This window comes from Cetorhinus maximus, chromosome 2 (genome assembly GCF_964194155.1).
Source record: "Cetorhinus maximus chromosome 2, sCetMax3.hap1.1, whole genome shotgun sequence".
NCBI classification, from domain to species: Eukaryota; Metazoa; Chordata; class Chondrichthyes; order Lamniformes; family Cetorhinidae; genus Cetorhinus; species Cetorhinus maximus.
This window is the reverse complement of record NC_135880.1, coordinates 63,653,248-63,677,199: the sequence shown is the minus strand read 5'-3', so window position 1 is coordinate 63,677,199 and position 23,952 is coordinate 63,653,248. Positions and strand designations below refer to the sequence as shown.

Sequence of the window (23,952 nt, the reverse complement as noted above, 5' to 3'; positions counted from 1 at the left end):
CAAAGTGCAGTGCCATCCTGTAGAAAGGGTGGTTCTGGAGAGCCAATCAGAGCAACTTTCTTCACGCTGACTTCATGACACAATTTATCTACTTTACCAGTGCTGGAATAGAGTCAGGTGTTGTTTTGCTCCATTATTTGCCTCTATTTGCATCTTTGTATCTAGTTTTCTTTCACTTAATCTTTTCACCTGACCCTTTTCCCATTTTGGTTTTGGCAAAATATGCCAAACGCATTTTATGTCCTTCAAAGAGAACCAAGAATTTTTGCCCCTTCCATGCTCACTTAAATCTAAGATAAAAATGAAATGTTTTTTTCTCAAAATTATAGCATGTCCTTTAAATTTGTCACAGTACATAGTAAGATTTAAAAAAAAACAGCTTGACACACAAATCGGAGGGCTGATTTTCTGCTGGCATTAAGGTGGTGTTAAAATTGAGTTTGTTAGTGCATTCTGCATGATAAGCTGGTGAGGGGACCTCCTGGGTCTCATGGTGATGTTGCTCTCCCAGCACTGACAGTGTCAAGTAAACAGGAATGTAGTGGACCGAAGGGTGGGTAACTGGGAACAGGAGATTCAATGCATATGTGCAGTTTGATAAAGAGGCATTGGCACTTCTTGTGAACATTTTTTTTTTGACTTGTTAGCACAGGACAAGAAGTTTGTAAGAGAGCAAAATCTTCCAGACCTGATGGCAGGTCATTGATCTAAAACATTTAATCTGCTCCTCTTTGTACAGATGCTGCTGAGTATTTCAAGCATTTTGTGTTTTTGCAGATTTCCAGCTTTCGCAATATAGTGGGCACGGCCGGAAACTGTGGCATGAAATTCATCTTTAGTGGTCTCAGAAAACCAGCCGTAAGGAATTTACATCCCGCCCAAATTTCTCTTCTATTTAAGTCGTCACCCTAATTTTACCACATTTTTTTGGAAGGAAAGTTGAGTGCACGACAATTTTCTAATTTTTTGATTTGATGTTCTTGATGATGCAAACACGACCGGAAAACAAATAACTGAAACAATCAACTTTCAAATCAAAAAAAAAATCTTCCGCTTTCAGTGTAGGTCGCGGTCTGCCGAATGATTTTAATAAACGCAGTTAACTTCTAACTCCTCCCAGTTGTTATAAAGGAAGAAGAAGGAGAGCAGTTTGTGTTCAGTGCTGAGTCATTGAGGTGACTGGGAAAGGAAAGAGAATGGCACAGGAATATGTGGACGGCAAAATCCAAGCTGACAAAGTGGTTCTTTTCATTAAAGCGACTTGTCCTTTCTGTATAGCAGCGCAAGATGTGCTTAACAGCTACAGTTTCAAACAAGGCCGGCTGCAGATCTACGATATTAGCGGCCATTCCGAAATGAAGGATATCCAAGATTACCTACAAAAAAAAACCGGAGCCAGAACAGTGAGTTTATTTAGGAAGGGACATTGTCTCTGCTGGTGTGAATCTCGGAAGCTATCTACTTTATATATTTATCCGAAACTGTAAAATGCTGTATAGGCATTCAGTGATTTCCTTAGTGTAATATAATCACTTCAAACTGCAAATAGTCAATTTCAATTTGAAGTGAATGAAGTAGGTGGGGAAGTGAGATTATCACTGACGTCCCCACCGCCCCTCACCCTCTGTCCAGCCTTATTAGAAGGTGGGGATTGTATCTTCACAACATCTCTTTTTGAGAAGAAAAAACATTAACAATAGCGCACTTAACCTAATAATAAAGGTGCTTCATTGGGAGAAAATAGCTGAGTTAAGCCACCCCGAACTAAATAAGCCTGTTAACCTTCCTCGTGATCGGATTTCCTGCTGTTTATGCAATGGGGAAAGATTCTTTTATTGTGAAGCTGCTGCATCTGATGGCCATGTTGGGCTCCTCTTCTCTTTATATAGACGTTACTCGGGTTCTGCATACACGCAACTCTGAAGGCTGCAGGGGATTTCCTTGTCCTTTGTATCCGCTTTAAATGGCGAGGGCCCTGCACAGTCAACAAGGACGGCTCCAGTTCCCTGCCTGTGATTTTACTAGGACTGATTCGGTGTCAGTGATTCCAGTCTAGTGTCACACTAATTATTAACACTCCACATTGTTGCTGTCTCTCGGGCCCTTTCACCAGCAAAAAGGAACCTTGGCGGCACACAGCTCAATCTGCAGAGTCATTCGGGCGAGGTCTGCCTTCTGCCCCCAGCTTTATGTCAGCATTTTTTGATTTTTCTTCATTCACAACATGTCAGCCCCGGGCTGAAAGTGACGTCAGTTCGTTTTGCAGCTCACCAATCCCCAGAAACTCTTTGTCTCTTTGTACATTGTTCTTGCTGTAAACTGCCGGTCCATTTTGTGAATTAATAAGTACGCCGTTAACCTTTTTCAGTAACATCTAATGTACCCATAGGACAGAAGCATTGTAGCACTTGCTGAATATTTATCTAGTGTCTTTCAGGACCCCGCAAAGCTCTTTCTACAAGAAGTTACTTTTTAAGTGTACTGTATATTCCATGACTGGCGTATCAACCTAATCTAGATATTCGAGCCTCCATTTGGCGAGCTTGAGCTGTGGTACAAAGTTCACTGAAGTTTCAGGTTTCCAGTTTAGTCCCCAGTGTGCGCAGAGTTAGCTATGTGGTGGCAACAGAATTGACCACTGCATCTGGAAGAGCAAATTAGTCAGTGGCCCTGCTGGAAGGGCATGTGATGGCAGATTTGGAATGGATATGGTCCAATAGGCAACTTATCAATGGTGAATAATGTGGGTTAAGTACCAGAGGATGTCAATTCCCAAAGGGGAAAAAAAGTAAAACTTGGAAATGAAGGGTACTAGTAAAACTTGTCTGAACAGGTCTTGCCTTACCTTAAAATGGAATTCCTAGTATTACTGGTACCAGTATTATTGATTTTTACTGGAATTTGAAAATGTCGAACTTATTTTCCTTCTGTGAATGAAATTGTACCCCATTAAGTCAGGATGGAGAATATCTGTAGGAAGATAAGAGTGCAATGTTCAAGTGTTTCTGCCTTCCACCTGCCCCTCCCCCCAGCATGTAAGCTTGAGGTAAAGCAAGACTGACCTGAAATAAAATTCTGCTTTGAATTGTGACTGCTTGCTTTTTGAGCAAGTGGTGTAATTTAACATGGACAGTTGACTGAATTTCATATCAAACTCTAATCTTTCCAGCTGTTTGGTTCCCACTTTTCACTGTTATCATCTAATGCTGCTCATCACAACATGGGAGCTGGAATTCCATTTGTGGCTAATGCACTGAAGAACTGGTTTACTGATCACAGGCCATTCTTAACCTGTGCACATAATATTCATCCATATATTAATGCATTTGGTTTCATCTTGCAGGTCAGATGGTCTGACGTTTGCACTAGTACCAATTTTATTAAATTGCCCTTCCATCACAAAGCTTTAACTCCCAAAAGGATACGGTGGGAAATTATAAGTGTTCCCCAGTATGCAACCTTGACTGCTAGTCAAAAGTGTGCATTCGTGAAACTGGCCCTATTTTACCTATTTAAGCTCGATTGGCAGCCCACAAATTAGGTGAGCGGTGGCCAACCTTACAATTTCATTTTCTGCTTTCCAGGTTTGAATGTGCCACTTCCATTTGACTCGAGGTTGGGCCATTTACGCTCAGGATTATCATAGCTGATGGTGCCAAGGATTGGATCTGTAGTTAAGCCTTTAGAAACAGAAGAGCTAAATGTAGCTCATGAGGCATGGGATAGCCTCTCCAGAAATAGGTCCTGGCTCCAATTTGCCTGGAATATAAAGCTGCAGTCTGTTCATTTTGACTGTTACAACGCTGGTGAGTTTAACAAGATAGTAGAAGTGATAAAACAAAAATACCTGGAAAAACTCAGCAGGTCTGGTCTAACAGCATCTGCGGAGAGGGATATCCCTCTCCACAGATGCTGTCAGACATGCTGAGTTTTTCCAGGTTCTAGATTTCCAGCATCCACAGTATTTTGCTTTTATCTTAGTAGAAGTTGAAAATTTAGTTGGAAGATTGTTTGTAGAATTACATTGATTCTAATCATCAGTGTCAATTGGAGCATAATTTAGCACTCAGGAAAGATTGCTTGCCCATGAATTCGCATCTCTTCAGTACATTAAAGCTGCTCTTAATTTGGCTGATTTTCCTTGGAGGCTTGCACCATCCAAGACATTGGGAATCTTGAACGGTGCAAAAGAGAGGAAATTATGGAGTGAGTGATTTGTATCATTAATTATGCCACTCCATATTTTCAGGGGACTTTTGTGGTCTGCCGTTAACCTTGCTGAAAGCTGGTAAGCAATAAAACTGAAAGTAATGATAATCACAATTCTCTATTTCAGCCAGTTTTCACATTGCTGCCACTCAGACGTTAAAGAAATGATGCAGGAAAACTGCAGTGGTGTGAATCATTGGCTTTAGATGCATTCCCTAATTTAGTTAAGCAAGTTGCTGCATTTGCTGATTGGAATAAGATATGCCATTTGCTGATTGGGACTTTTTGAAAGGCTCATAAACATTGCATAGTCATGTCAATAAAACAATTCTTTTGCAAAGTTTTCTTTAACACTCATTGTTTCCACAGGATGGTTACAGCACATAAGGAAGCTATTTGGCCCATACTTTCTGTGCTAGCTCCCTGAAGGAGCAATCCGCCTAGTGTCTCCTTGTAGCCCTGCACGTACTTTTGAGTACAATAAAATTCCCACCTGCATGCCTCGATTTGAACCTTCCTCCACCACACTCTCTCAGTGCATTCCTGGTCCTACCTACTATCTGCGTGAAAAGGTTTTTCCTCATTCCCCATTGATTCTTTTGCCAGTTACCTTAAATTTGTGCCCTCTTGTATGCTATCCTTCCATCAATGGGAACAGTTTCCCTCTTTTTACCCTGTCCAGACCCCTGGTAATTTTGAACACCTCTATCAAATCTCCTCTCTCCCTTCTCTTGAAAGAAAACAGTCCTATCTACGTAACTGAAGTTCCTTATCCTTGGAATCGTTCTCGTAATCTTTTCTGGACTCTCTCCAATGCCTTCACATCCTTCCTAAAGTGCGGTGTCCAGAATTGGATGCAATACTCCAGTTGAGACTGGTGTTCTATACAAGTTTAACATAAATTCCTTAATTTTGTACCCTATACCCCTATTAATAAAGCCCCAGCCGCTGTACACTTTGTTAACTGTGCTCTTGACCTGTCCTCTTGCCTTCAATGGTTTATGCACATATACGCCCAGGTCCCTCTGCTCCTGCACCCCCTTTAGAAGTGTACTCTTTATTTTATGTTGTCTTTTCACGTTCTTCTTACCAAAATGAATCACCTCGTGCTTTTCTGCAATAAATTTCATCTGCCTATTTTACCAATTGTCAAAGTCCTTTTGAATTTCTACACTATCTTCCTCCCAGTTTACAATGCTTTCAAATTTTGTATCATTGGCAACTTTGGAAACTGTGCCCTGTACACACAGGTCTAGGTCATTAATATCAGGAAGAGCAGGGGTCCTAACACTGATCCCTGGGCAACTCTAGTACAAACCTTCCTCCAGTCTAAAAACGTCCATTAACCACCACTGTTTCCTGTCACTCAGCCAATTCCGTATCCATGTTGCTGTTGTCCCTTTTATTCCATGAGCTCTAACTTTTGCTAAAGGACTGCACAATAGACTTGAGCAATGTCTTTTGGAAGTCCATATACACCACATCAACAGCATTACCCACATCAACCCCTCTACCTTACCAAAAACTCCAGCAAGTTAGTTAAATAGGACAGCCTTACCAAATCCTTGCATGCTTTCCTTAATTAACCACAGTTGCTCCAGTGACTGTTCCTGGAAGCTTCCCTACTATTGAGGGTTAAACTGACTGGCCTTCAGTTGCTGGGCTTGTCTTTACATCCTTTTCTAACAAGGGTACAACAGTTGCAATTCTCCAGTGTTCTGCCACCTCCCCAAGTCTAAGGAAGACTGGAAAATTATGGCCGGTGTCTCTGCAATCTCCACTCTATCTTTCCTCATTATCCTTGGCTGTATCTCATCTTGCATCTGGTCCCTTATCAAATTTAAGCCCAGACAGCCTACCCAATACATCCTCATCAATTTTAAACCCTTCTAGTGCCTGAATTACCTCTTTCTTCTTCATGATCTGTGCAGCATTTTCTTCTATGCAAAGTATTAATTTAATACCTCAGCCATACCCCCTGCCTTCGTGCATAAATCCTCTTTTTTCCTCCCTAATTGGTCCTATTCCTCCTCTTACCACCCTTTTACCATGTATATGCCTTTATAAGATGTTGGGATTCCCTTTTATGTTAGCTGTCAGTCTCTTTTCATACTCTATTTTATTTTCAATTCTCCTCTGAATCTTCTACATTCAGCTAGGTTCTCGGTTGTACTGTCCACTGACATCTGTCATAAGTACACTTTTCTTCATAATCTCTTTCGTTTGTCATCCATGGAGCTCTGTATTTGTTTGCATTACCTTTCCCCTTTGTAGGAGTGTACATTTATCGTATTTGAACTATCTCTTTAAAGGCAACCCATTGTTCAGTTATAGTTTTGCCTGCCAACCTTTGATTCCAATTTATTTGGCTCAGGTCCATTCTTACTCCATTGAGGTTAGCTTTCCCTGAATGAATTATTCTTACTCTGGATTGTTCCTTGCCCTTTTCCATAGCCAGCCTAAAATGTCTAATACAATAATTGCTGACCCCTAAATATTCCCCGACTAAAACTTGATTCACTTGGTCCACCTCATTCCCAGGAACCAAGTTCAGCTCCGTTTTCATTGGGCTGGAAACATATGGAAACATATGTTGAAATTTTTCCTGAACACTGTAGAAATTCTTGTCCCTCAGCCCTTTAATTATCAAAACATAGACTAGGATAATCATAGTGTAAAGTCTCCCATTATAAGTATTCCATAATTCTTGCAACTCTCTAATTACCTTGCAAATTTGTTTCCCTATATCTTTCCCACTAGCTAGACCACAGCAAGCAAAGTAATTGCACCCTTTTCTTTTGTTCCTTTGCTCTGTTATAGTCACAGTATCATATTTCTATGTGGCAATATGCACCTGTAGCATGGAACCCTAATTTAGACTTTATTACTTTGTCCTTTCCTCTGACCCAATCTTACTCTAGTGCTATCTGTCTCTCCCAGTATTCTGCGCATCTTGATATTCCTCTGAAATTATCTCCTGGTTCCCACAACCCTGCCAATTTAGGTTAAACATTCCCCACTAGAACTAGCAAATCTCCTCGCGAGGAACTTGGTCCTAGCTCTGTACAACCCGTCTGGTCTCATCTACTCCAGAGCTGGTACAAACCTCTCAGGAATCCTAAAGTCCTCCCTCCTGCACTATCTTTCCGGTCATGCATTCATCTGCTTTATCCTTCTATTTCTATACTCGTGTGGTACCAGGAGTAATGCAGAGATTACTACGTTCCTCGGATAAATGCGTTCTTTTAAAAAAAAAACAGCTCAACAAATGCATATCGACGTGTGTGTAGATGTTTAATCCATGGCAGACAAAATCAAGCATCGGCAGCTGAGTTTAATTAAGGTATCAGGAATTATCTATTGAGTGACAGAAAATGACCAGTTGCTTCTGAACTGCCACTATGCTCACTGCAGTCTATTCTAGTTAAAATGTAGGAAAGTTACTGATTGTGAGATTAGCTCACTAGACTCAAATTTATGTACTGTATAATCAATCTCAATGTTAGAGGTAAATCTGGCCAGTGTTTTCACTGGGACTAATTGGTGGCTGCCTTTGTAAATCCAGAGAATTTGCATTGTGGTTTCTAATGATAAGACTCATTTGCCCAGAGCCTTTCCTCCCATTATGACTTAATTGAGCAAAAATAATGGACAGGAAAATACTAGCTGGTCCATCAAGCCAGTTGCACAATCATGATGGCTGCAGTATGACTATACCCTTGCAACTCCTTGCTGCTCTCTCTTGGACAGTCTTGTAATCTTCTAGGAGTACCTAAAAACCCGGGGCCAGTTAGGTCAAAAATGTCCCTCTTAATCACTCAGGCAATCAAAACCAGCAATCCACTTGTATACAGTGCAACCTCCTTCCCAGTCAAGAACTGGCTCAGCTGCCTCTTGAAGGTATGCAGAGCCCATGCATACTGCACCATTGGCAACATAATCCAGGCTTGTCAACTGTTTTTTGTTGTGGAGCTGGAGCCAATTCCATATCCGCTGGCACAAGATACTATGTTACTTAACAGAATTCTTCAGTCCCTGCCGCAAACTCTATCCTTTTCTTTTAGCTGTCAGAGGCTGAACCAGATTATTTGCAACTTCTGACTACACCTGCACCACCACTAAGACCATCTCTTTCCACCTAATTAATATCGCCCTTTCTGAAGCTCATCTGCTGAAACCCTCATCCTTTGTGTCTAGACAGACTATTCTAAAACACACCTGGATGGCCTCCCACGTTCTCCCCTCTGTAAACCGATCATGTGGAACTCTGCTGCCCATGTCCTAACTCACACCAAGTCCCATTCACTCATCTGTGCTCACTGACTCAAAGTACTAGTTTCAAATTTCTCCATGGTCTCTTCCTCCTTTTGCATTCCTGATTTTATTCAATGCAGAATCGGCGACAGTGCCTTCAGCTGCCAAGCCCCAAGCTCAGGAATTCCCCCTAAATCCCTCTGCTTCTCTTTTCTCCTTTTTAACATGCCCCTTACAATACAACCTCATCTGCCATATTACCTCCTTTCATGGCTTGGTGTCAAATTTTGCTTAGGAATCCTTTTTTTGTTGTTGTGATTACCTTTTTAAAAGCTTTCTTAGTCTAGATAGACCATCTCTACTGGATTTCCCTTATCCAGTAGCCTAGTGCTATACTCAGAAATCTAATCAATTCTGTAAAACGCAAGCTGCTTTTCTGGAAGCCAAGCTGAATATTTCTAATAGTTCCTCCTCTTTCCTGGCAATCATAAACAATTTGTTTTGGTTTTTGTTGTATGGTTTTGAGGGGTGGGGGAAGGGGGTTGGTTGGAGAGAGACTCTGTCAAGCAGCTTTCAAATAATGCATGTCTGAATGAAATGCCTCTACTTTGCTGGCTTTGATTTCTCTCCTCTGAAAATAGGAACTACATGAGCTACCTTCCAATCTAAGGGAACTGTCCATTGATCTATGTAACATAAGAATAAGAAATAGGAGTAGGCCATTTGGCCCCTCGGGCTTGCTCTGTCATTGAATAAGATCTGATTATTACCTTAACTCCACTTTCCTGCCTATTCCCCATAATCCTTGATTCCCTTGTCAATCTGTCTAACTCAGCCTCAAATATATTCAATGACCTCAGCCACCACTGCCCTCTGGGGTAGAGAATTCCAAAGATTAATGATCCTCTGAGGGAAGAAATTCCTCCTCATGTTTTAAATGGGAGACCCCTTATTTTCAAACTGCGCCTCGGCTCTAGAATCCCCCATGAGGGGGTACCTCCTCTCATCATCTAACCTATTGAGCCCCCTCAGAATCTTGTGTGTTTCAAGAAGATCACCTCTTTCTTCTAAACTCCAATAAGCATAGGCCCAAGCTGCTCAAGCTTACCTCATAAGACAAACCCTTCATCCCAGAAATCAGCCTGGTGAACTTTCTCTGAACTGCCTCCAATGTATGTGTACCACTAATCAAAAACTTATAGCTTTCTTCTGTTACAGAAGAATAGGATATGAATTTCTGCAGTGCAGACTTTGACAACATTGACCACTGGGGAGGTGGTGGCGTAGTGATATTTGTCACAGGATTAGTAATCCAAAGACCCCGGGTAATGCTCTGGGGATCCGGGTTCGAATCCACAGCAGATGGTGGAATTTGAATCCAATAAAAATATTTGGAATTAAAAGTCAAATGATGACCATGAAATGGAAAACCCATCAGGTTCACTAGTGTCCTTTAGGGAAGGAAATCTGCCATCCTTACCTGGTTATGTGACTCCAATGTGGTTGACTCTTAACTGCCCTCTGAAAAGCCACTCAGTTCAAGGATAAATCCTGGCCTAGCCAGCAATGTCCCCATCCCATGAATGGATTCAAAACAAAACTTATTCACTCTAACATATATTTTAACAAAATGCCCTCCCCTTTTTTTGAGAAAATGTTTCAGTTGAATTCTGCCATTCACAACAACCCTAACAGAAATTCCAGTACTGTACATCTGGTCAATTGTTAAGTTGTGAGCTTTATAATTATAAAGGGGGTAATGTGACCTGCTCTGCAGTTTGTCTGAAATGTAAGCTTGGGTGGTTTGATTGTTAAATGTCAAAGGTAGGCTTAGGTTGTTTTACTAAGAAGATCCAAGGTATTTATGCTTGGAGACAATGGCAGCAGTCTACTTTTACCATGAATAGACTCCAATCTCCCAAAGCCCTAGAATGGTGACGTTGGTATCGGCTGTAAGCCGTTGTTCTGTAAATTGTCCATTTACTTCTAGGGTGAAAGGGAGTTGGGATCAAGGATAGCTAATTAGCTTTTCTACCTGTATCTAAGGTTATGTTTCATGTTGTCATGGGAAAGAACAGAGGTAGCTATTTTTGTAAGTGCACTACAGGCTTCCCTACAAATCAATGATTATCACAGACAGCAGAAAGAAAAGGCTGCTTGACTTTGTGAACTATTGCAACTGGGTACAGGAAGGAGATGGTCTCTAGTCAAGGTGACGCAGCCTTCTATGGATTCCAGGCGATTTGTTCTAGTATGGCCAGAGAAGGATAATCATCGGAACAGACTTTACTGCTGTTGGTGGATTTAAGAAACTCTATAAAAACTGAGGAAAGCACCTCCAGACAGTCACCCGAAGTTACTACTCTGTGAAACTGGGATCCAGGAGCCCATTGGAAGCTGGGAGTAACTGTGGGCTGTTTGCTAAAAGGACTATGATTCCATGGAGAGTGCAATGGATAATGAACATAAAAGGGGACTGTTACTTTCTATAGGCTAAAGTATAAATACGTGTTATTTTAAAGTAATTTATTACAGTAAAAGTTTTTTAAAATGTGAAATCTGCCATGTCATTCTTTCAGCTACTAATGGAGTTCAAATCGTTTTTTGAAAATTCAGTCTCCACAGAGATTGTAACAAAATCCAAAAATTGTTTAATACTTAAGACACACTCGCCTAGATGTGAAATTGAATGCCCCTGGATCTGCGAACCAGTTTGACACAATTTTGTACAAGTTGAAGAGGTTTCTCCTTGATAGACACTCTTAAGTCATAATGTAGTGGCAAATATTTGACCATTATTCACATCTTTATGCTCTTAAGATAGTCTCAGGTACTGCTCTTAATACTAGTCCTCCTTGCTCTCCCATGTAAATGTGTAAGCTCATGTATGATAATTACCTGTAATTATTTTGGTATATAACAAAAGGACCCTGCTTTCTTTCCTATGGATACATCATGGTTCGTGTGTATCTTTTTTTTCTCAAAGGGAGTCAACCATCAAGCAACTTCTTATACCACCACCCCGCCCATACAACCATATATCAACAATCTATATGTATTGATGTATTTGCATCATGCAATTGTGGTAAATGCCATGAACATGATCATTTGTACTGGTCTCACCAATGCCTTGTAGAGTTGTAGCAACACTTCCCTCTTTTCATATTCCGTTCCCCTTGCAATAAAGACCAACATTCCATTTGCCTTCCTGATTACTTACTGTGCCTGATTCATGTATCTCGTGCTCGCTCGCACTCTCATCATTAATATAAATTGTAAATAGTTGATGCTGCAGCACTGATCCCTGTGGCAGTTACAGTTTGCCAATCTGAAAATGATGCCTTTATCCTGACTTTGTTTCCTATTAGTTAGCCAATCCTCTATCCATGCTAATATATTGCCCCCAACACCATGAGTTCTCTTGTATAGTAACCTTTCATGTGGCACCTTGCCAAATGCCATTTGGAAATCTAAATGCACTGTATCTACTGGTACCCCTTCATCTACACTGCTTGTCACATTCTCAAAGAGGCTTACTTGTCCTACTTATTCAATTACCTTTGCAAGGCTATTATTTGGACTGGTGTCAGTCATTGCAGTCTCTACTTTTTTGCCGATAATAGAAACTACCAATCTGAACAAGATTCTTGCTTACTGATGAATCTAAAGAGAGCTGAGGGTCAGTATTAATTGTGCAAATCGAGTAGTCCCTTTTGATTAAAAGGAATACTGATTCTGTTGCAGGTGCCTCGTGTGTTCATTGGGAGTGAATGTGTTGGAGGTGGTTCAGATGTTCAGCAGCTGGAAAAGGACGGATTGCTGAAAGAGAAACTGAGTGCCATTGGTGTCATATAATCCCAGGTAAAATAAGCTGACGCTGGAATTGTGTTGAGTATGCAATGTAATCTCCAACCTCCGGGTGGCATCTGTTACATGTTAGAGCTCTGGTGCCAGAAGGCCATTCGTGAACAGACACGATGATTTTACTAGAAAATATATAGCTGCTGTTTGAAAACAAAAAAAAACCAAGACAAACTAACCTACAGTACAAACCAGAATAATGTGTAAATTGTGATTCAAGAAATTTTTTTCTTGAATTTAAAATTAACTGATTGGGTGATGGGGAAAAGCAAGCATAGATTAATATGTTAAATTGCTCTTGTCTTCATAGCTAAATTTAAAAAGTCAGTTGTTTTAAAACATTTGCTTGGGAAGCCTGGTGTTGCTATGTACTTCTGTACAAGTAAGCAGCACCATGAAGTGGTAGGAGATTTGTGCTCACAATAGCACTCAAAGGAGCTGTTGTTCTCATTGTCATACAAGCTCATGGCTGAATATCATGCATTATGCTTCCATACTCTTCTGTACAACAAATGGGGAGGTGGTGGCGTAGTGGTATTGTCACTGGCCTGGTAATCCAGAGATCAGGGTAATGCTCTGGGGACCCAGGTTTGAATCCCACCATGGCAGATGGTGGAATTTGAATTCAATAAAAAAAAAAATCTGGAATTAAAAGTTTAATGATGACCATGAAACAATTGTCATTAAAAAAACCCATCTGGCTCACTAATCTCCTTTAGGGAAGAAAATCTGCTGTCCTCACCTGGTCTGGCCTACACGTGACTCCAGATCCACAGTAATGTGGTTGACTCTTAATGGCCTAGCAAGCCACTCAATTGGATCAAACCACTTAAAGCCAATAAAAAGGAATGAAACTGGACAGACCAAGCATCAACCTAAGCACCAGAAACGACAATGGCAAACCCAGACATGTTGACCCTGCAGAGTCCTCCTTACTAACATCTGGGGGCTTGTGCCAAAATTTGGAGAGCTGTCTCACAGACTAGTCAAGCAACTGATGAACACAGTCATACTTATGGAATCATACCTTGCAGATCATGTTCCAGACACCATCATCACCATCCCTGGGTATGTTCCTGTCCCATCAGCAGAGGTGATGGCACGATGGCATACAGTCAGGAGGGGGTTAGCTTGGGAACTCTCAACATTGACTCTGGACCCCATGAAGTCTCATCAGGTCAAACATGGGCAAGGAAAGCTCCTGCTGATGTTGAACACAACTTGGAGGAAGCACTGAGAGTGGCAACGGTGTAGAACGTACTCTGGGTGGGGGACTTCAATGTCCATTATCAAGAGTGGCTCGGTAGCACCACTGCTGGCTGAGTCCTAAAGGCCATAACTGCTAGACTGAGTCTGTGGAAGGTGGTGAGAAGAAAAACATACTTGACCTCATCCTCACCAACCTGCCTACCGCAGATGCATCTGTCGATGACAGTATTGTAGCAGTGACTGCCGCACAGTTCTTGTGGAGACCAAGACCATTGACCACTGTGTAAATGGGACAGATTTTGAACAGATCTAGCAACTTAAGACTGGGCATCCATTAGGCACAATGGACCATCAGCAGCAGCAGAATTGTACTCTACCACAATCTGTAACCTCATGGCCAGGCATAACCCCACCCTACCATTACCACTAAGCCAAGGGATCAACCCTAGTCCATTTGAGGGGTGCAGCAGGGTGTACCAGAAGCAACACCAGGTGTACCTTTTGGAGGAGGGGGGGTGCCAACAGCATAAGCAGCAAGTGATAGACAGAGCTAAATGATTCCACAACCAATGAATCCAATCTAAGCTCTGCAGTCCTGCCACATCCAGTTGTGAATGGTGGTGGACAATTACACAACTTGCTGGAGGAGGCAGCTCCACAAATATCCCCATCCTCAATGATAGAGGAGCCCAGCACATCAGTGCAAAGGATAAGGCAGAAGCATTTGCTACAATCTTCAGCCAGATGTGCCGAGTGGATGATCCATCTCGGCATCTTCTGGAGGTCCCCAGCATCACAGATGCCAGTCCTCGGTCAATTTGATTCACTCCATGTGATATCCAGAAACAGCTGAAGACACTGGATACTGCAAAGGCTATGGGCCCTGACAATATTCCAGCAATAGTACTGAAGACTTGTGCTCCAGAACTTGCCGCGCCCCTAGCCCAGCTGTTCCAGTACAGCTACAACACTGACATCTACCCAAGTATGTCCTTTACAAAAAAAGCAGGACAAATCCAACCTGGCCAATTACTGCCCCATCAGTCTACTCTCAAGGGAAGTGGTCATCAACAGTGCTATCAAGCGGCACTTGCTTAGCATTAACCTGCTCACTAGCACTCAGTTTGGGTTCCACCAGGATCGCTGGGCTTCTGACCACATTACAGCCTTGGTTCAAACATGGACAAAAGATCTGAACTCCAGCGGTGAGGTGAGAGTGACTGCCCTTAATATCAAGGCGCCCTAGCAAAACTGGAGTCAATGGGAATTTGGGGGGGGGGGGGTAATCACCGCTGGTGGAGTCATACCTAGCACAAAGGAAGATGGTTGTGGATGTTGGAGGTCAATCATCTCTGTTCCAGGGCATTCCTCAGGGTAGTGTACTAGGCTCAACCATCTTCAGCTACTTCATTGATGACCTTCCATCCATAAGGTCAGAAGTGGGGATGTTCAATGATGGTTGAACCATTCGCGACTCCTCAGATACTGAAGCAGTCCATGTCCAAATGCAGCAAGAACTGGACAATATCCAGGCTTGGCAAGTAACATTCATGCCACACATGTGCCAGGCAATGACCATCTCCAACAAGAGAGAATCTGACCATCACCTCTGCACCTTCAATGGGATTACCATCGCTGAACTCGCCACTATCAACATCCTGGGGGTTACCATTGACCAGAAACTGAATTGGACTAGCCATATAAATATTGTGGCTACAAGAGTAAGTCAGAGGCTAGGAATTCAGGTGAGTAACTCACTACCTGACTCCCCTAAGCCTGTCCACCAACTACAAGTCAGGAGTGTGATGGATTACTCCCCACTTGCCTGGATGAGTGCAGCTCCAACAACACAAGAAGCTTGACACAATCCAGGACTAAGCAGCCTGCTTGATTGGCACCCCTTCCACAAACATTCACTCCCTCCATCACTGAATAGTGGCAGCAGTGTGCACCATCTACAAGATGCACTGCAAGAACTCGCCAAGGCTCCTTAGGCAGCACCTTCCAAACCCATGACCACTAGCTTCTAGAAGGACAAGGCAGCAGATAGATGGGAACGCCACCTCCTGGAAGTTCCCCTCAAAACCACACGCCATCCTGACTTGGAAAGATATCACCGTTCTTTCACTGTCGCTGGGTCAAAAATCTTGGAACTCCCTCCCAAACACCACTGTGGATGTACCTACACCACATGGACTGCAGCATTTCAAGAAGGCAGCTCACCCCCACCTTCTCGAGGGTAATTGGGGATGGGTAATAAATGCTGGCCTAGCCATTGCCCACATTATTTAAATGAATAGAGAAAATTTATAGCTTTTCATAAATTTTTATGAATATCTATTTCAATGTTTGAATGTGTTCTGATCGTAGAACAGAAGTAGCCCTTTTGTCTGTGTGGGTTTGTTGCTAGAGTAATCCTAATCTCACCCCTCTGCTCTCATCCATCATCCTTCGCTTAATATTTTATTCATTTTATAATCTAAAGGATGCATTCTAGTCTGTCTCAAACATTCCTTGCTTCAATAGCCATTTGCATGCTTTAAATAAATTCCTCAACACTCTCTCTTCTGTGGTAATTTTAAAATGACCCCCTATATAAAAATAGTCGCCCATATAAAAATAATTCCTTACTCTGTAGTTAGTTAATATATTAACTAACTACAGAGATTTAATACTTCTGGAACTTGCAAATGCTAGAAATGCACATCAGAAAGTCACCATTTCAATAGCAATGAGTTCATGTCTGGGGTGAAGTGCCTTTTCTGCAGTTTACCGTGTTTGTAATCCCTGTGTCTGACAAAAGGATCCATCCTTGAAAGATTTAAACTGTATTTTTGCCCTCTTTACAAAATGCTGAGTGATGTGTATATGAATGGTTTCTGTTTTTATTGCCTAATGTCAATTATTCATAAATGGTAGAATTGGGTTTGCATCGCTCCAACAATGGTTTCACACTTCCCGTAGAAAGGATATAATAACTTTTAAGCATAAGCACTACATTACCACTGCAATACTAGCTGCATTAATATCACAGGAGATTTGAGGACATTTGTAGTTAATTAGTTTATGCAAGATGAACTGAAAAGTCTCCAGCTGGGTAAAGTTTTATAAAACATTGCGGATATTCTTCATTGCAATTCTCAAGTGTTATGTCTTAGTAGAATATTTTCCATACTGCGATTCTAACAATGTCAAAAAAAGCAAGCCACCAACATTGTCATTTTCAAATATGAGGTAACTGGAGTTGTGCTCCTGCCCACCTGTAGTATGGCCCAGTTCTTGTGGAGCATAGAGTGCAATGTTGTATTTGAGTTAACTACCTATCGCATCGATCACAATATCTCACTTGGAAATATGTGTAAGTAGTAAAAATCATCTATTTATAGGATGGGCATCACTAATTGTGTCTAAGACCTATCAGCAAGATGGATAAGAAGGTATATATTAATACCATTCTTCCCATTTATATAGGTGCAATCATAAAGTCACTATTGACGGAAGACTGTGGAGCTATTTGTCTTAATGTTAGAAAAGGTGTTCCAGAACTAATCCAAGATGTGGTTAGGTTTGTCCCAAAAACTGCATGCCAACAGAACAAACAGAATATTGTAGTGAATATGAATGAGCATTTCTTCAAGCTTGTGTTCATTGAGCTTGAGATGCAGTTGCTTTTGTCCCTTTTTTTCTTTTTTGCTAACATAGCACAAGGTTTAATAAATGTCCATCTTTTACCCTCAATAGGTATCCAAGGCCTGGTTAACAGAGTTACATGAGAGTACAACGAGATCTCCCGGAGTGAATGTGATGCCTGTATTCAGTCAGCTCCTGCAAGTAGGAGCTTGAGGGCCATCTGTGATTTTCCACAAACGCTTGCTCTTCCTCTGCATATAAATGTAATAAAAAGATTGAAATTAATATTGCTGTTGCCACTGGAGTCTTATTTTAATGAACTAGTTTGAAATCCTGTCTGGTGGAGTCTGAGTTCAAAAGTGTCTGTGCCGCTTAATTTGACAACAATAATTATCTAATTAGTTAAATGAAAGATTTGCAGTTCCCTACGGTAAGATATTACATTACTGAAGGGACTTCCAAGACACGCCATTTCAAATAAATGCTTGCCTTCATTTCTGCCATTTAGAGTTTTAAAAATTCCTGTGTTTTTAAGTCTTTTTGTGGAAGCAATGATTATGCAAAATTAATTTTTTTAAATCCTGTTTAATCAAACAGGAACACCCTCTTTTCCACTTCAGGCCAAATATGAAAGCAATGTACCAGCTCTTTGGTCAGCAGGGCAGTTATGTACAGCTGCAAATCTCCCCCTGTCATTCGGCTTGAGGTGGCCACTCATTTCGAGTTGGAGCTTCATTTAAGTGTGTAAATTGGGGCTGATAGATAGAGACCCTCAACACAACCTTGAGGTATCAATAAGTTACTGCACAAGTTGGTACTAGACTTAGAGGCCAGCAACATTTACAGACATTACTGCAAGCCACTCTAAACTGGGGGAAAAAATTTTAGGGGTATTAATACTTATCCTGGTGCCTCAAATCTTTTTATCTGCAGCCAGTCAGTGTGCGCATATTTTTTTTTCTTAATGTTCTCCCACAATCAGAGGCACTAATTTCCAACCCTTGAACGGCAGGATGCCTAGGAGTATTGACTCAGATTGCTGTGCATATTGATCGTACTGAGACCTGTCTATTTAAAATGGCTCCAGCCTCAGTGAGGAAATTGGGTGATCTGCACAATCCAGCCATTGAAAGTTGAAAGCGACCCATGATGTCTTAAGCTCATGGAATTGTTATGGAGGGGAAAGTTCCTGCTGAACTGACCTGCCAACAAGAGATCAGTAGAAACCTGGACAAATGGAGTAAAAAGGTTACTTCAGCTGTATCTTCTATTTGTACTAGGCCCTGCCTGGGGCAAACCTTCATTGGGCTCTCCTAATGTGCAAATAATGGAAAAAAAATGGCTTGTCTGACATCTCTCCCCTGCTCTTCCAGATAGTCACCCAACTGACCATCCACCTCGATCTGGCCCCATTTCTTACTCTTTTTATTGGCTTGTGTCTACTGTTGCTAATAGTTAAAGGCCTCTACATAGTGAGGCTCTACTGTCTCCAGCCAGCAGTAAAACAACACTTTAATTGTAAACAAAGGAAATAAATTTGATATGCAAAAGCCTATAGAGTTTGGATCATATTCTCCTTGTTCTAAATTTCCTTTTTACATCACTGTTCATTTTATTATGCCTGTCTCACTTGCTAATTATCAACAAAGCTACCCCTTAATTAACATCTTGCTGCAATACCTTGTGAAAGATATTGTGGCTTGTGCAGGTCAAAAACTGACATGGATGGGGATGACCTACTTTGTTCATCATTTCATGGATCATTTTGCAATTGACAGGTCAATAGAAGGGAATAGACCACAGAAAGATGCCCTGCTTTGAGGACAAGGCCATTGAGCGGCTGTTGCAGGAAGTGAAAGAAAGCACTGTTACCCCACCATGGGGGAAAATCTTAATGGACGCAGGACAAGGTGAGAAGTGGCTAAGACCATCAATAGCAGCAGCAGTATGCCAAAGAAAATGTTGAGTTACCTTACCAGAAGGGAAAAAGTCATTATGAATCTTGTAAAATTGTTTACTTGCTTTCTCTACAACAGTGTACATATAAATAAGATCTTACCAGAAAGCTCTTGAAATTCCAGCTTCTGACTGAAGATGAGGTAGTTGCTGGCAATGAAGTGCAGTAACCAGATAGACAATCTAGTAGCATTATGGAACTGAAAATAAAGTATTCCAGATTAAAATGCGCAGATCACCAATGGTCTCCATTACATTCCTGAGGTGGCAACAGTGAAGGAGTTAGAATACGACATTTGGTAGGGATCAGTCTGGATTAACCTGCAGTTATTCTGTGCCCTGTTGATGCCTCCTTGGGGGACACGAGAGGTAGTAGGTAAGGGAGCATGAAGAGAAGCCATTTCAAGTGATACGCTGACTACAATTAGATTGCTAGGAAAGAAACCAGGTGAGAGCAGTCCCATCCAGCTGGACGACAGTGGAGATGCATTAGAGGAAGATGATGTGGTCTACCATGTCAAAGCTACAGACAGGTTGAAAAAGATGAGCAGGAAAAATTTACCTTTGTCATAGTCACGTAAGATATCATTTGTGACTTTGATAAGAGCAGATTCAACACCGTAGCAAAGGCCTAAATCTCATTGGAGAGATTCAAACTTGGATTTCCGGCACACATTGAAAGGTGACAACACATTGAGGAGGAGAGGGAGGTTGAAGATGGGGCGATAGTTCGCAAAAATGATGGGGGTCAAGAGCAGGTTTTGTGCAGACAAGTGATGCCAGCAAAATTAGAGAGCGATGGCATGAGAGAACCGTTAATGTCAGCTAACATGGGAACCAGGAGGGGGAGTTGGAAGTTATTCACATGCATAATAGTCAGCTGTTTAGTGGGAATAGTGTCAAAGAGGCAGCAGGTGGGTCTCATGGAGAAGCTGAGCTTGGAGAGGGCAGATGAGAGATAGGAGAGAAATTAGAGAAAGACGGGAGTTCAGGGCTTGGGCAGGGGGAACTTTAGAGGAAATCTGGCCTAGTGGGCTAATGGAAGAGGAATGTGATTGGATTGTCTTGATTTTAGTGTCAAAGTCCATGAGCTCCATAAGGGGGGAGGGAACAGGGAGAGAGGTTTAAGAAGATGGTTTTCAGTTAAGAGATGAAACTGTTTTTATCGTTGCATTATGTATTCCAGGATGATCATGGAATAGTGAGTAGTTGCAGCAGACAAGAGCAGGACCTGAGGCTTTATGTGATCCAGCTAGATCTAGTGGTGAATGGCTAAAACCAGTTGTCATATCCTTTCAAGTCTGCATCCTTTGGTCTCAAGGGAACAGAGATGAAGACTATAATGGGAGAATGGATGAGAGAGAAATAGTTTTATTGGGTCTAGGATATTACAGGTGCAGACAAGGGTGTGATTTGGTAAATCAGTAGCTGCAGCAATGTTGTGGCAAACAGAGGGTCAAAGGCTAGGTAGTTGAGATTTTGAAAGTGCAGTTCTAAATAAATTGGGGTGTAGATGTAGAAAGAAGTAAACTTGAGGCATGGAAGGAGGTTGTGGATGGAGAATGACGCAAGAAAGTGATCAGAGATGGCCATTATGGGTAATTATTGATTATTATTGTGTCTCATGTTTATTTAACCTGCATGTAAAATCATCAAAAGTCTCAAACAGACATAAAAAATACACACACAAGTGCAAATAAAATTCATAGTTGTACTTGCATTCACTTTTTAAAACAACTCAATCTAGTAAATCATGCATTCCTGTACTGCTATGCAATTTAATAATGACTTAATCTTCTCCCTGCTTTCATTCCATAATTTTTATGAAGTCATATGTCTTTAAATGTATTTATGAAATTAAAATGTAAGCCCCTACTTCAGGCCAGACTGGTTATGACGATCTGCTTTGCCTTTCATTGAGCATTAGCATTAAAATAGCTTAAAACACAATCTCTTTCTCTACTTGCATCATTCTATTATTCCTATTTTTCATGTCTTCACATGCATAATTGGCTGAGAGCCCAGCCAACCATTACTTTTGTTGAAACAGCTGTGTGTGAGAAATGTTTGCTTCACTGACAGCTCTGGCTCTCTGGTCAATTTCACAATGTTTATTTAAACAAGGGCCAGAATTTTTGGGTCAGTGAGCGGGATGTGTAAAATGATGCACGTGGACATCGGGCGTGCGTCCCAACGTCACCGCGCGTCATTCAGACCTTCAGTTCGCCGGTGCGCAGCGGAGTTGGCTGCGCGCCCGCTGAACTGTCAGAGGCCTATTAAGGCCATTTAAAAACTAATTAAAATAATTAACTGAGCTGCCCATCCAACCTTAAGGTTGATGGGCAGGCAAAGAGCCCAGGCGGCCTTTGCATTTATCATGAAACCTCATCCACAGGCAGGATGAGGTTTCATGAAGGTTTTTAAAGTTTAATAAAAATTTGTAATAAAATTCATAAACATGTCCCAGCTCATGGTGAGGGGACATGTCTTAAATTTTTTTTTTACTTAAAATTTTTAAAAATCACGCTAATCTCTCTGAGACAGCTCTGTGCCTCAGGGAGATTTCTGCGCTGTTTCATGCGCATGCGCGAAAGAACGCAGGCCCCGACTCAGCCTACTCCCCCCCGCCCGCACAGGGAGCACTCAGCGCTTCCAGGTACGCATCACGCTGAGTGGGCCTTAATTGGCCCACCCACATAAAATGGCGGCGTGCTGCCGATTGCGTGTGGCAATCAGCTGTGCGCCCACCTGAGCACACTCCCGCCCAACCCCCCCCCCCCCCCCCCACCGATGCAGAGAAAATTCTCCCCAAGGTTAAGTGGTTTCAAGGGCTTGCAGTTTCTGTTATTGATACTTTAAAGGTACTGGACGATTGACACTCTTATTGCCTTCTTAGAAATGTCTTTTTTCAACAGAGTAGAAAGTCATAAATTAATTACTTTTTAATAAGTTTTTTTTTACATCTTACTGCCACTATAGGTGTTACTAGTTCTATGCAGTGTATAGTGGGTCACTGCACATAGAAGTGCCACAGGTTGGCAATGGAGGTATGAGGGGGCCATGGAGGTGGGTAAAGTGGCATTGCTTGGCATGGGGGCATGAGGGACATAGGGGGTGGGTGGAGAGCATGAAGTGCCATGGGGAGTGTGCGGGGATTGAGGGAGTTTGAGGGGACTGAGGGGTCATCGAAACTGCCCACCTCAGTACCCAGCACCTGCGGCTGCCTCCAATATCTTGCCCTGGTTAGCTGGCCTGACTCCAGCTCACCCCACCGCCAGCCAATGAATGTTCCGCCTTTGCAGGTGCTTTATCCCAAGGTGGGCGGGCCAAGTTGAGCCAGGAATTTTCCCGATTCCCATTACCCGCCTTGAGGATCAAAATCCAGGCCAAAGTACTGGAAATAGTCAGCAGGTCTGGCAGTATCTGGGAGAGAGAAACAGAGTTAACATTTCAGGTTAAATATGGCTCTTCTCTCTTCTCTGTTTCTCTCTCCACAGATATTGCCAGACCTGCTGATGATACATAAAAAGCCTGTTTTACCAGGCTCCGCCAATGACATAGCGTCTCACTGGTATTGGGTGTGTGTGGTGAAGTTGGATGTAGGACCGAAGTAGTTTGTGGAGGTATGTAATAAAGTAGAATGCTTAATCTTACCAATAACTGATGCCTAATTATTAATAATCTTGGGATTTAATCTGCTCAGGTAGGCTTCCTAAAAGGAAATTCTTGTTGCACTGTTGCAAAAATGTTCACATTTTCATGCACAGTTTCTATTTTACTGCCTGGTTCACAATCTTTGGATTTGATGGATTTTTTTTCTTACCAATATTTGTCATTCTAGGTTGCTACTGTTATGTATATTGTACCATATAAGTGGTCAGAATGGGTGATCGTACACCATGATTTAAATGAGAAACATGTGTTCATACGGGTCCAGCAAATGTAGGTGCATTGAAACTGGAGGTATTTTGGATACATCCATCAATACTCTGGGACTCCTCCACTGGGATCAGGAGTGCCAGGCCAATAGGGAATCTTTCCTACTCAGCCGAAGAGACTCAGTGAAGTAAATTATCGCTCACAGATTGCATTTCAGCCCATGACAGCCAATAATTATTTTTATGATCAACAGCAAGGCAGGCTATTCATAGGGCATACTATACTAGGACATACTGGAGAAGTTTCTGCCTAAAGAAGTGCAAAGTTGATGATGTGGTCATTCCAACTGCTATGTTGTGCCAGAACTAAATTCAGATTCAGACCTCTACCATGCATCCAGTGAGCTGCGAGTGTTGAATAAGCATCCCGTTGCAGCTGGCCAGCTCCAGGGAACACAATATTGGGCAGCTTGGAGATGACTCAGCCAAGCAGGTGAATCAGGGAGGGGAACCAATCTCAAAGGGTGAATGTTTATCTTGTAGAGCCTAGAGGAATAATCCTTTTTCCTCTGGCCCTGTGAAGATAATTTTGCACTCAGTGTTTACCTAACACACATTTCTTTCTTCTATGGAGGAATGCAAGTTTATTACACTATTTGTAAGAGGCACAGATGAAATTTTTGACTTCACTGGAAGCACAGATCTCCCATTATTGGACTGGTAAAACACCCTACCTAAATTTGAAGTCAATATTTGACCTCATTTTCCCAGAATACGAAGCCTGCAATCTTTCCATTACAGGATCTAGCTATTTTTAAAACATCCATGCTCTGTCAATCGACATCTGATGAAGGGTCTCACCTGAAACATTAATGCATGTTTCTCTGTTGGAGGCTAAATGATGACTCGTGTATCTCCTGTCTTTATTTGATATTTCCACTATTTGAGGCTTCAA

At 41.9% G+C, this 23,952-nt stretch overlaps 2 protein-coding genes across 3 annotated transcripts in view; one reads left to right on the top strand and one right to left on the bottom strand.

The window, feature by feature from the left end:
- The first annotated feature begins 779 nt into the window (after window positions 1–779).
- glrx (glutaredoxin (thioltransferase)) lies at window positions 780–17,448 on the top strand. Its single transcript, XM_078565511.1, has 3 exons — window positions 780–1,403; window positions 12,208–12,324; window positions 17,275–17,448. Exons 1-2 carry the CDS (start codon window positions 1,197–1,199, stop codon window positions 12,316–12,318), a joined length of 318 nt encoding a protein of 105 aa, XP_078421637.1. The 5' UTR covers window positions 780–1,196; the 3' UTR covers window positions 12,319–12,324; window positions 17,275–17,448.
- rhobtb3 (Rho related BTB domain containing 3) overlaps window positions 17,299–23,952 on the bottom strand; it is a 130,947-nt gene continuing 124,293 nt past the window's right edge. The window contains exons 11-12 of one of the 2 annotated variants that reach the window (XM_078565499.1): window positions 19,223–19,319; window positions 17,299–17,414 (exon numbers count right to left, since the gene is read on the bottom strand). In XM_078565499.1, the coding sequence (XP_078421625.1) occupies window positions 17,299–17,414; window positions 19,223–19,319 (213 nt within the window). Of the gene's footprint in view, window positions 17,415–18,132; window positions 19,320–23,952 lie in introns of those variants that run through there. The other variant, XM_078565491.1, reaches the window with a different exon arrangement.